Genomic DNA, 13,560 nt, shown 5'->3' on the forward strand with positions numbered 1-13,560 from the left:
CCTTTGTTGATGCTGAGCTGCCGTCCTGTTCCTGCAGCCTGTCAAGGTCCCTCTGAGCAGCCATGCTCCCCTGACTCTGACGTAGGCTCAGGGACCTGGGAGGCCTGAGGACAGGACTTACCAGGAGTAACGGAGGCAAAGACAACACTTGAGTGCCACGGCCTTCTCCATGGCTTTTGACATGAGCGTGTATGGGGTCTGGCTGAGATGGAGTTAATAGTCCCCACAGCAGCCCTCATAGAACTGTGCTCTGCATTAGTAGCTAGAGAGGTGTTGATAACACACCAGTGTTTTGGCTACTGCTGAGCAGCGCTGGCACAGCATCAAGGCTGTCTCCCCAACATTTTTGCCCCCTCCCTCAATGGCGGGCTGGGGCAGGGCAAGATCTTGGGAAGGGACATAACCAGGACTGACCTAAACTAACCAAACAGATATTCCATACCATATGACGTCAGCCCAGATATAAAAGCTAAGTAAAGGGAGGCGGAAGGGAAGGCATTTTTTGTCTTCCAGAGCAACCACCACGCGTACTGAAGCCCTGCTTCCCAGGAAGTGGCCAGACATCGCCTGCTGATGGGAAGTAGAGAATAATATCATTTGTTTTTCTTTGCTTTCGCGCGCGACCTTTGCTTTCATTTTATTAAACTGTCCTTATCTTGACCCACGAGCCTTTTGTTATATTTTCTCCGCCCTGTCCAACTAAGAAGGGGGAGTGATAGAGCGGCTTTGGTGGACACCTGGCACCCAGCCAGGGTCAACCCACCACAGAGCGGCAGAACCAGACACAGACCCGGGTTTTCCTTAGTCTTCCTTCTGCTGCTGATATGCTTTGCAGAAGGCTTTCTTGTTGCCCGTCACGTCCATTGCTAGGTTCAGTTCCAGCTGAGCTTTGACTTCCCTAATTTCATGCTTGCATGCTCGGGCACCATTGTGCTGGTCCTGCTGGGTAGACCATCCCTGCTTACACCTCCGTGCACTCCCTCTTTGCATCTGAGGCCAGGCAGGAATTCCCTGCTTAACCCTGCTGGCCTCCTGCCAGGCCTGCTCAACTTTCTGCACATCGGTCTGATCATTCCCCTTTGCTTTGAAGAGGTTGTCCTTGAAGTTCAGCCAGCTTCCCTGAGCCCCTTTGTCCTCCAGGGATCCCCACTGTCCCATAAGATCCTTCTGGGCAGATCCCTGAACAAGCCAAAACCTGCTCTCCTGAAGTCCAGGTCTTGCTCGCTTCTCTCAGGATTGCAAACTCGGCCATCTCATGGTTGCTGCAGCCAGGGCTGCCCTTAACCTTCACATCCCCAACCAGCTCTTCATTCTTTGTGAGTAACAGGTCCAACAGAGCACCTCCCCTTGTTGGCTTGTTGATCATCTGTGTCAAGAAATGGTCATTAATCCGATCCAGGAGTCTCCTGTAGTGCTTGTGCCCAGTGCTCCTGCCCTCAAAGCAGATGTCAGGCTGGTTAAAGTTCCCCCATGAGTATGAGGGCCTGCAACCACGGTGCTTCCTCCAGATGTCTAAGAAAGGCTTTGTCTCCTTCTTGACTAGGTTTTTTGTAGTACATGCCCCTTGCAGTATCATCTGTTCCAGTGCAATTCTTTACATTTGGATGAAGCCTTCCCTAGTGTGCAGCCTGTTGTCATTGCCTTCCAAGCTGTTGTACTGTGCCAGTCATAGCAGCTATCCCATGATATTTTTCATATCCCAGAGATTGTAGTGTTGCAGCTGTTCACTGGTTTCTGATTCTGTTTCACAAGCCTTGCACATTTGTTTACAGGCATGTGTGGTGGGCCCCCCACAGTGTGCTGCTTTTACAAGGAAATTGAGAGCCTCTTCTATCATGCTATTCCCTGCACATTGTCCTCCCAGCCCTGACTCTTATAATTTTTCCATTCTTTTGTCACCATCAATAAAAAAAAATCTGTGGAAATCAAGGATAAAAGTGCATAACTTAATAATAATCTGTTCTTATTAATTTTTTTACATTTGAAACATTTGAATTTTCACAATAGGAAAAAGATAACCCCAGCCTCTAGAAAGACACTATCTTACTAATGTTAATCATAATCTATTCTAGTTATCCATATAATTCTAAGATAAAGTTTAACATACATGCTTCAAAACCTCAGATGGTGAGATGCTGCTGCTAAGTGCTTTTTGTAGTTTCTTGAAATAGATAAAGGCCAGAATGGAGAACTGAGGTCTTGTAATACTCTTTACACATTTGTAGTTGGAACTTTTGTAGAAGAAGAGAGGAGAATTGCATGGAGCTATGAACTTTTCAGTTAGGGCAAAGCATGCAAGAAGGAGGAATTAGGCAGGTTGCACCGATCCTTATCACATAAACACCAAATAACTGGGGTTCAGTTACCTATGAAGAAAACTGAAAAATGAATTAGGTATTACTGGCTGGAGTGTAAGAGTACCTTTATCTTTTTGAGCTAAAATGTACCAGAAACAAAGAAAAATTCTTCTTTGTGACATGATACTGCTGGGGCTCCCCTTTAATTTTCCTCTCACTTTTGAGGGAAAATTGGGAAAGAGTATGAAATTGGAACGTTATTGTGCCTCCAAAAGATTATTCCAATAGTATGGTGAGAAAACAAAAGACTGTAAGAGCAGCCAAAACTGCCCTGAGTGGACCTTTGATCTAGCCCAGTATCCCGTCTTCACTGTGACCGTAACACATACCTAGAGAAGATTACAAACACAGGCAAGTACAGTTCTTCTCCTAAATACTCTCGCAACCTGCAGCCATTTGCAGTTCAAGGAATTATATACAGCATTATCTTTGTTGGCTGATTTTAAAGTGTTTATGCTTTCTTAACATCTTATAATGTTTAACATCCTGTTTGGTTATAGGAATGGAATAGGAAATACCCTTTCACTTCCATGTGGTAAGAGATGTAAAAGCATGGAATAGAAATATTTATTGAAGATTACTGCTGTTTCTACAAACTTATTAGAAATTTCATTAGATCCTGAGTCCAGTACCCTGTGAACCAGCTGGAAAGGTTGTATTACAGCTGTAGTATATACTTTAACTTGAGGGCTGTGTAGGTCAGCTCCCTGCTTCACCATGTGCCTAGGAGTTCATGAACTGACTCTGCTGAAACTTGGAGTTGAAAGACTGAAACTATGTTCTGGGTCCAATTTTTAATTGACTGCAGTACAGCATGGTTAATTTCCTCTGTGTGGAAGGAACTGAGGAATCTTTTCTTCTGTGTGGGACAGGATAAAAGCACTGAGGTATTTTGTTGAGTCCAAAGATTTGTATTCACTGTGTGGAGGAAGTATTGCCTAGCTGTCTTTATTCTGCAAGCTATCTGGCAACTCGATGTTTCCAGGGCAATGCTTGCTCTTCATGCTTTGCTCTTGAAAATGTTCATGTTCTTTTATTATTCTGCTGATACTAAGACTTTGTGAAAGAATACAAGCAGTTAAAAATATAGTGGTTCAGCTAAAGCTGAACAGAGTTTTTGGCTCCGTGGTTTCTGCTTCTCCAAAGGGTCAGTCCTGCTGTAAACAGAACAGGTGTTCTAGCATCTCAAAACAAATAGACAAATAAATAAGGTTGAAAGAGACATTTGTTTGATAGTCTCAATCAGTCTAAATGCAGAAGGGAGGAATTGTTCATTTTCAGGCTGGAAAAGAAAAATATTAAGAAAGAGATGACAAAAAACTGTAAAATGTATGAGCAGTATGGAGAAGGTGCATAGGGAATGCCTGCCCACTGCTGCTCCAGAAATGCAAGGAGATGGCATGAAATGAAGCTAACAGATGGCAGGTTCGAATGAGCAAAAGGAGGTACTTCTTCACACACTGTCTATTGAGGTTCTGGAATGCTGTTTTTCAGGCTGTTGTAGGTTCTAAAGGGCAACAACTTTCAAATGCTGTCAGAGACAGTACTAGAATAGACGACCGTTGGGATGACCTTGTGCAATAGTTCTTGCGTCCTTGCAGAACACAGTGAACAGGTGTATGCCTGGTGTCTCTCCCGTAGGTGTTTGTGTCTTACACCAAATTAAAAATGTAGACTTCTGATTCTAAAGCAAAACAGGAATGCTAACTAGCTTTTAATTCCTGTAGAACAGAAGTGTTCTAACAGTTAAATATTCTAGTTATATAGGTGAAAGCTAGAGTGAATATTGTAGAAATAGACAAGGCAGTCCAGTAGATTTATTATAATTACTTACAGTTCCTTTCTTTTATGCTTTGCCTGCATGAGTTATTCCCAATTAAGAACTGACTTTTTCATGTAAGGGTATACTTGCCCATTTTTAAGCTCAGATCATTAGGTCTTCCTCCTAACCTACTTCATATCACCTCCGCTGCTGACTTCTCTGGAAAAGGGAAAATAAAAAGGGGGATTGTTAGTAGAACTAATGTAGTTTAGCTAATGTATTAAAGTACCAGTAAAAGTTAGCAAGATTGTAAGTTGACACCTCATAGCTGGTCATGTTGAAACTTTGACATGAAGGTCAGTTGCACCTCAGCCAAGAAGATGCGTTGACAAAGGCTGACTTCCTAAATGGCAGTTTTTACTTACCATGGGTAACACTTGTTTTTAAAAAATCAACATGAACACACACCCTTTATTTTCAGTCTAGAGAGACCCAGAACTTTTTTAGTTTAAACAGGACAAATTTACTGTACTTTGCATTGCTGAGAGGAGTGTCTCCCAGGCTGCTTGTAGCTAAGCCTCACTTGAAAAGAAGCAGCCATGATTCAGGCCTTGTGAATCCAGCTGGGGTCTTCCAGAGTTCATTAGCTTTAGTTCTGTGCTCCAGCTTTTCAGTCGTATGCTTGTACCATGCCACTGAGACCTGCCCTGCTAGTTGGGAACTATTGTCTTAGGGATAACTCCTTCTGAGCACATCAGTCTAAGGGCTGGGAAGGTGTCAGTATTACTGCTCTGGAACATGGTAGATTCTTGCTTCCAGTGCTTGGATATTCCTTGCTTCCTTCTCAGATCCGGGAGCTGGTTCCTGAGTCCCAGGCCTACATGGATCTGTTGGCCTTTGAACGCAAACTAGACCAGACCATTATGCGGAAGCGTGTGGATATTCAGGAAGCGCTGAAGAGGCCAATGAAGGTATGTCATGAAAATTTGTAGATTGAGTTAGGGGGAAAAAATAATCCTTGTATTAAATGGTGGAATGATCTTTCCAATAGAAGTCCTGTTAACAGAGATATTTTGAAACAGATCAGAGAAAGCTCCTAAGAATAAGCAGCTGGGAAGCAGCATGCATAGAAAAGTGGTGGAGAAAATTCTGTGGATATTACCAGCTCTAGGTTCTGAAAGCCTTTAATAAGGGGAATAATAGCTTCTGGATAAATAAACACTGGTTTTGGAACTTTGTATTAGAATGATTAAAAAGAAGAAAATAAGAGAATAGAGGCATGTCTGAAGAGAGGTGTTACATTTCCTGTTAGAATTCAGTCAAAAGCTAAAGTTGTGGAATAACAGAATATATAATGGGAAGAATTACTTACAGAAAAATTGTTGAAGATGCTGCAAAAGTGTACACATTTACATAGTCTGTAAAAGGATGATTCATGTAAGAAAAGAATGGATGACATTTTCTGCAATTTCTATTAGATCAAGTCCAGCACTTCACTGTTCATAATATCCTTCTGAAATGGTCTTTTCCTAAGTTTTCTGAGTCTATTCAACTGAATCATGGAAAAGTTTATGTAGGAGGAAACTGTGAAAGTCATCTAGTTCAACCTCCTGCTCAAAACCAGGTTGTCAAGGCCTTGTTGAGTTTTAAAAATCTCTAAGGATGGAGGTTTCACAGCCTCTTTGGGCAATCTGTTCCAATGTTTGGCCACTCTCATTGTGAAGAATGTCTTTTCATGTCTTATTTAAGTTCTTGTGACTGTATTGAATGCTCATACTTATTCATGTAATAAATCCTGTAGTATGAAGAGTTTTGTAGCTGTATGTCTACTGTGAAGTAAAGCTGTCATTCTTGTCTGTACCACAGTAATGGGTATCAGCTCAACTAAGATCAAGATTCCATTCTATTTGTCACTGTACAGGTATCTGATAAGATGTGGAAGGCTTTTACCTCTGATGTTTTTCCAGTTGATATGTATGAAACAGAAAAAAAATGGAAAAAATTAAGTTCCATTAACATACCTATTTTATAGATAGGAAACTGAAGTGTGGATGGTTTAAATCACAAGTTTGTAGTCAAAAAGTGTTGTATATAGTAGATTGGACTTTCAAAAGGAATAATTTGTCTTAGTTTCTTAATGTAGGTAGAACACCATTATTTTAAACCAGCTAGGAACTTGGCCATGTTTAAAAGTAATTGAAGACTTAGACTCTCATTCATAAATCTGCAGGAAGACATTTATTCTGTGGCAATCCCTTTAACTAGGGAATTGACCAGTACATGAGGTGCCAGCTCTAAGCTGTACAATGGAGATATTCAGGGCCTGTAATGGGGAAGACTATAGGAGGCACAACAGTCTAGAGAAACTGTAGACAGAAAATTCTGTTTCCATTTAGGGCTCAGCAAACACATTTTAAGTATCAGTTACTCAGCTAGTTAACATCTAAAGAATGATCAAACAGATGTTTTTCAAATTCATGTCTAGACTTAGCACGTAGCATCTGTGAAATTCAAGACCTGTCAAAATAAAGCTAAGCCTATTGGGTTGTTCTGATGCCAAGTATTTTCATTATACTATAGTTGGAGCATTGGTAACAGCAATAAAAGTTATCTCTGCATTTCCATCTCTTATCAAAGCTCTTGTAATTTTGAAATATTTGCCTTAAAACAGTGGTTCCCAAACTGGGATTGTAATCCTGGGAAAAATTTAAATTTGTCTGAGGTATGTGATAATATGTAGGGAATATGCAGGACTCTTCAGAATTTTCAGTTGTAATTGCAGTTATCTCATTGGTCACAACAATTGAGTTGTAGCTAGAAGCAGTCTTTGGGAACCACAAGTTTATGGTCTAGTGTTGCTCAGGCTGTTTTTTTCTGTCTGAAGACTAATTATTCTGGAGAAATTTTAGGGGGAAATGTTTCAAACGCTTTTGATTGAGGACAGTGCATAAAATATGCTGGGCCTATTGATCCTACTTGGATCTTCTGTGAACAGTTGCACTGTTGAAACAGATGACAGCTGCGGGATTGCTCAGAAAGCAAGGAGGCCTTGGGGTCGTGAGGTTGGTTGAAGGGGGGGAAATGGCCTTCACCACCTGCCAGCTCACTTTACCGCTGTCAGCAGCCCCTCTCAGCTGCCAGCTTTTCCAGTCTAGATCCTGCCTTCTCTTTTTTCTGCCTAATGGGTACTAGTGTGTTCTCTCCTCTTCTGTCAGTCCTATGTTCTTGGGCGACATCTACCACAAGAGTCTCAGAATTCCTTGCCCGCAGAGCAGCATTTGCTGCACGCCACTCATTGCAGGAGTCCTTGCACTGACTTTATGGAAGACCCACCCACTCACACACTCAGAATTCCAGGAAGGACTTTTTAGCGGGGAGTCAGGCAGGCAGGGTTGTTTGACTGCAGTGTGGCTAGAGGTACAGAAATAGCAAGCTCCATGGCCTGAAGGAAACAGAAACTGTATGGCTCAACTTCAGATGAGTAGATGTCATTAAAGAAGAATGCATTACTGAAAATCTGGACAGCTAGGGCCATGGTGGACTTTGGGAGTGGGATTTATTTGTCTAAGTATAGACATCTATGTTGTATTTATTTATATGTAAGTTCATTACTCTGGGCTCCCTTTATAGTTGAGCAATTTAGTCAGTGTAGGCAATGGAGTTCAGGGCACAGTTATTCTCATACAGAAGTAGATATTTAAAAGAATATAGATAAATCGTGCCCTAAAAAGTGCCTATTTCTTTCCATTGACTAAGCCTGAGATAACTAGTCAGTTGTGTACATAAACGTGATTTTAAGACTGAGATGATTTTCATCCCAAGACTTGAATCAGGGGTCACCTGGCTGAAAGAAGGGCGTCTAGTGACCCATCCCACAAGCAAGGCTCCTACTCCAAGCCCTGGCACCACGAACAATAGTTTGGTCTCACCCAAACCAGAAACTGTTATCCAGGGACTGTCACTCTTTCACAGTGAACTGGTGTGGGACACGGAGTTTACCAGACCTGTGTGTGGTTGTGGTTCCTCAAACTAAATGATCTACTCCCAGGTTCTCCATTTTTAGGTTAAAAAAGAGTAGTAGCATCTGAATACAGTCACAATGTCTCTCTCCCTGGTTTTGTAAATTGAGATTCTTTCCCCACTTTCAGGTTTTAAGATGACTGAGGAATTGCTATCAGATTGTCAGCAGAAGGGATTTTGCATTTTTTCTGAAATGCTAAGGTTTCTGCCTGGTCCTCTGTCCTCTCAGGCAAGACTGGTTTTTTTTTTTTTTTTGCTCAGTATGCCTTGTGTCCGCAGCACCTCATACCGGAGCTCTGCAGTTCTGTTGTTTTAAGAGACTCTCATCTTTTCCGTGTAATGAGTTCTAAAGCTCAAGCATCCAACGGATATTCTTAGGGGCAGAAGAATAAATAATTTGTGGAGATTTTTGTGTCATACTCTGAACCCTACTGTCATTGAGCTCTTAGAATCAAACCTGCACTCACTTCAGTCAACATATGCAGTAGGTATCATTTATCCCAACTTGAGCAAAGCATTTTATTCATTCTTCAGGGGATATTATGGAGAAAGAGGTGGAGATTACTAAAGAAAATTCAAGGTAATTGAGAGCAGTGGCAGCTCTGTCACTCTTTAGCTGTTGTAGATTCCCCTTTGCACTTTGAGGTCTGCGGCACATGGACAGTGTACTTCCTTTTCTGTGGTTGTCACGTTGGTCTTGGTGCTGGCTGGGATTAATTGGAGGAATTTCTGCTATAAAATAGTTGCCAACTGATTTGAAACATCATTTAAGGTGAGGTTTATTATTTTGATAATAACAATCTTACACTTAATATGATGTGACTGAGAGAAGAAAAACTTATGATAGGTCAGTGACTAGAATTCCCTGTAACAACAGAAAAGGTCTAGTGTTGCTGCAGAAGACCCTGGTGGCATCTCATCTGATTGTTAAAGCTGGAATACAGTGTCATCGATACGCCAAATGAACAGTTCAAACTAGAACAATTATGCGAAAAAAGAGCTTCTGCAACAATCTAGGGAAAGGAAGATTCACCTTGTGCATGTCACTCGGCTTTTATATGCGAACACAAAAAAATTTGGGAGGAACTGGGAGTGGCTGTCTTTTTGGTAGAGGGGAAGAAAAGTATCAACATTTAGGCTGAAGGACAATGCTGGCACAAGAACAAATGGGGAGAAGGTGACTGAGTAAATGTTAGGCTTGAAATTAGAAAGAGGTCATAATTGTCAGAGAAGCAAAATTGCTCCAAATCAACGAGCAGAAACAGAGATTTCATTTTTGAAATTGTATCTTCATGGCTTCTGAAAAGCATTACATGATACAGACCTGTGACCTGGACTTACTGTTGCTGACAGCTCAGTGACCCTAGGGCCCATTGGTGTACTCCATCAAGCACTACAGTGGTTTTGATAAGATACTTTAAAGCTCTTCAGGGGAAATGTCTGCACAAGTCATTTAAAGTAGAAATATGTTGAAGGCAGAACAGAATTTATGGTAATTTCAATTTAATCAAAACAATTTATTGAGGGAATTTTATTAGGAATTTTCTCATCTTTAATCATCAACCATAACATTTACAAAATAAAAAAAAGCCAAATAGCTTACAGTTTCGCTAGTGTGAGGAGGTCAGTCCGGCAACAGGTATATCGTCTGATTAGTATGCCGTTATACATTGGGAGAGTTGGGTCATGGCTTGTGGTTGTCTTACTGTCCTTAGCCTTAACATGTATGTTGATCTGCAGTCACCCAATCTTTGAGGGTCACCTCAGAGTCAGTGGGCTTTAGGTGAGTCCACCTCTTTTTGGATACCCCTGAACTTGGGCCTAGGAGTTCCCAGGTTGTCTTCTATAGACTGATCTGGGGGTTCTTACACATGTTATTATTGAGAGGACTGAGTTGCCAATGGGACCACACCAACAAGTGTTACTGCATTACTGGTTGGCTTGTTGTCTGGATAGTTACTGTCAAGAGACTGTGCCCGCAGCCTTACCATGCTCCACTGCTTTTAACTAGTTAGGACTGAATCATGCCACTGGACAAAAAGTTCATCAGGCTCAACACAAACAGGCAAAGTACATGTGCATTCTCAACCCATCACAAACTAGCTTAAGTATTTGATGAGAACATGGTTAAATCTTGCGTTATCACCCTCCCTCTCCCACATGCAGTAGCAACAGGAATTATGAGGCTGGTGTGGATCAGTGTCCTTACTAATAGTGACCAGTAACAGGATCACAGGTTGGTTGAAGTTGGAAGGGTTCTCTGGAGGTCATCTTGTCCAACCCCCCTGCTCAAGCAGGGTCACTTAGAGCTGGTTGCCCAGGACCATGTCCAGATGGCTTTTGAACATCTCCAAGGTGGGACACTCCACAGCCTCTCTGGGTAATGTGTTCCAATGCTAAATACTTCATAGGAAGGTGCCAGAAACCCTTCCAACTGTAGGTGACAGTTCCACCTAAATTCCAGTAATTAGAGATCAGTTTATATTAAGACACAGAAAGGTCTGACATCTTTTAAAATTCTCATATATTGATATGACTGGATATTCCTGGGATCTGTACATAATATAGTCACTCCCTGTTTTTTTGTTTGTTTGGGGTTTTTTTTGTTTTGTTTAAAGAGCTTTTGGCTTTGGTCCAACAGCTGGCAGTTCAAAAATAGACCAATTGAGGCTGATTAATATGCATATTTATGACCACTAGAACAAGATATCAGAGATGTAATAGATTTTCCATTCTGTCAAGTCTTTAAGTCAACACTGGATGTCCTTTAAAAAAGAGCTGCCCTATTTGATGAATGATTAGAGCCTGTGTTGCACAGGAAATTGAACTGGACAATAAAGTCTCTTCTTGCATATAAACCTGGAAGTTCTAAATCTGTGTTCTGTGACAATGAGTTCTATGGGTTAACTATGCTTCACTATGCTTTGTATAGCATACATGACATACTTCCATTGATCAGGTTTGAATTTATGGTCTTGTGGCATAATTTTATGTGTTATATGCTTTTTGCATTGTGAGATAAGGAAAATGCAAACACCTAATCTTCTTTAGATCAGCCCATATTTTAAATATGTCTTCCAGGTTCTTTAATGTTCTCTTTTCTTAGGTAAAAAATTCAGCCCCCCCAATCACTGTAGAGAAAGAATTTTTCAGTGCACCTACCTATTCTTATCACCTGTCAGTATACACCTCCTGATTCTCTTCCTGAGAGAGTATGGTATACAACTGCCAAGTAAGCTGCTATAACTGATTTTATAGACTATTGCGCATACTATTCTCCATTTTATTCCTCTATAACATTTGTTTGACTTTTTTGGAGGTTTTTTGTTGTTGTTGTTGAAGTTTCTATAGAACTGTCTACAGGTGTTTTTCATGTGTTGGTGCAATTTTGAACTCAGTAAATATTGGGTAGTTCCTTTTAGTACTCATGATACTTGCATATTCTACCAAGTCACTGATTTTCCTGCTTTGGGTTGGCCATTTTTAAGTTCTTGTCCATCTTTTGTTGTCATGAGTTACCCAACTAATTTTGTTTCTTCTACAAATTTTGACATATCTGTCTGCTGCTACTCTGGGTGAGCAATACCTCTATATTCCAGTTCTGATATGAACACTCTCTGTTTCATTCAATTCTTTTATAATGGTCAGACTTGAACACTTGTTACTGGTGGTCATTGTTCTTTTTGTCTCCTGATTTCTAGTCTCCATGATACTTTTAACTTCAATGGTTCTTTTTCCTTCCTAAAAAGTTTTTGTGAGACCATATGAAGACAGAAACACAGATTTTAATCTTTACTGTGCTTTATGCATGAGGTTTTTATGCTGTGTTGAGGTACATAGAAATCCATCCTTAAGACGTGCATAGAGAGCTCTTAATACTATTCATAGGATCAGCAGCCAGATTTCCTTGATTCAGTCAGCAATAGTCTATCTGCTGATAATTTAGTTAATTTGTTTGAAATCCCAAGCACAACTTCCCTGGAAGTGTCCTGGAGGTACTGTGTCCTGCCTGAGAGTTCACTGAAGAAAACTTTAACTTCAGCAAGAGGTTATTTGATTCACAACGTTGATCAAGTCTCTGTGATATTCCCCCCTGTTGGGCTTTGCCTTTCTGGGTGGCAAAGTTTCAGTGTGTCTGAAGAGGTGAAATGTGATGCTTTCTTCTTGTCCTAGAGCTGTAAGTTTTCTCTTTAGTTTTTGCCCCAAGCTTCTGAGAATCCTACCAGTAAAAAACAAGGCCTCAGGTTTTGGTTGGTTGCTTTTCTGTTCTCTGAGAAGCCACCACACAGAGAGGAGAATAGATTTTAGATCTGTGCTATAACATGCATCGCTAAGAAATTTGTAGAATTTGTTGAAGGGCAGCGGCTTCTTGCCCAAGTATGTTGCGCTGCTGTATTTAAGCCGCAAAGTAACCAAGTTGTAGGTAACTGATGTATCATTTCCTGTCTGGATGAGATGGAGTTGCTCAGCTGGAGACGGGAGAATACCTCACTCTCAGAGCTTTCTGGATATGAACTTGGCATTATTGTGGAACCCAGGAGTACTGATAAGTGAACTGAGTGCAGTGATTTTGGGTGTGTGTCTTTAGCCAAGGAGGCTTTATGCTCTGTATAGTGGCTATAAAGCCCCAGCCAGCACCATTTCGGTGTTCCTTCTTTCTTGAGCTCAGTTTTGACTATCTATATCATCTCTGAGCTGCCATCTTCCAAGACTGGACCTCCTTATGCTAGCAGTATAGCTGTGAGTGCTGAAGTTGTTACTCACTGGGTAGATCCCTGCAGGAGGGATTCAGACTATACTCTTGGATCTCTGCCAGGATCTTCTTCATCAGGTGAGATGGTAGTGTCTCACAGCTGACAGGAGAAAAGTCATGGTAGAGGAGAAGGAGCCTGCTGGTCCAAAGAAAATGTTCATTTGTAGAGCTATGGTTCTGATGTTTTGCTAGAGATTTCTAAGTGTATTTTCTTTAATGCCACTGCTCAAAGTATGTATTACCGCAGTTGGTGATAAGCGTATGTAGGGCAAGTTCAAATGCTGTTGTCTAGTGTCTGGAACTGGTAGATAGTCAGCCTCCCAGACTGTCTTGAGCAGAGCTGTTCCCAGGTAGCTTTTATGAGGAGCCAGCGGTGCTGGCAACACTAGACATGTGTAAGGAGGAGGTGGTAGTGGGAATTCTGGGAAGGGCAGAAAGAAGGAAAAAATGGAGCAGCAACTCATAAGGGAACAAACAGGAGGTAGACATGTTGGCAGCAGCTTCAGAAAAGTAGTTGTGGAGGCTTGAATGTTTCTGGGTCAGCACAGTGCTGTACAGAGAAGGACAGGTTTGGCTGTTCAAGCAATGTTCATGGCCAAATGCCTTTTTCACAGTTTTTTTAGACTGCTTACCAGAACGTCTTTGGCAGATCTGGCTGCACTTTGCAG

General features: G+C 41.3%; 1 protein-coding gene across 10 annotated transcripts in view; it reads left to right on the forward strand.

Moving 5' to 3' along the window:
- The window catches only part of SMARCD3 (SWI/SNF related, matrix associated, actin dependent regulator of chromatin, subfamily d, member 3), a 121,500-nt gene that overhangs the window by 78,037 nt on the left and 29,903 nt on the right, over positions 1-13,560 (forward strand). For 9 of the 10 annotated variants that reach the window (XM_030008862.1, XM_030008860.2, XM_030008858.2 and 6 more), the window contains one exon: positions 4,968-5,090. The exons of the other annotated variant lie outside the window; for it this stretch is intronic. In XM_030008862.1, the coding sequence (XP_029864722.1) occupies positions 4,968-5,090 (123 nt within the window). The remainder of the gene's footprint in view (positions 1-4,967; positions 5,091-13,560) is intronic. 10 annotated transcript variants of the gene reach the window in all.

Source organism: Aquila chrysaetos, chromosome 3 (assembly GCF_900496995.4).
Source record: "Aquila chrysaetos chrysaetos chromosome 3, bAquChr1.4, whole genome shotgun sequence".
NCBI classification, from domain to species: domain Eukaryota; kingdom Metazoa; phylum Chordata; class Aves; order Accipitriformes; family Accipitridae; genus Aquila; species Aquila chrysaetos.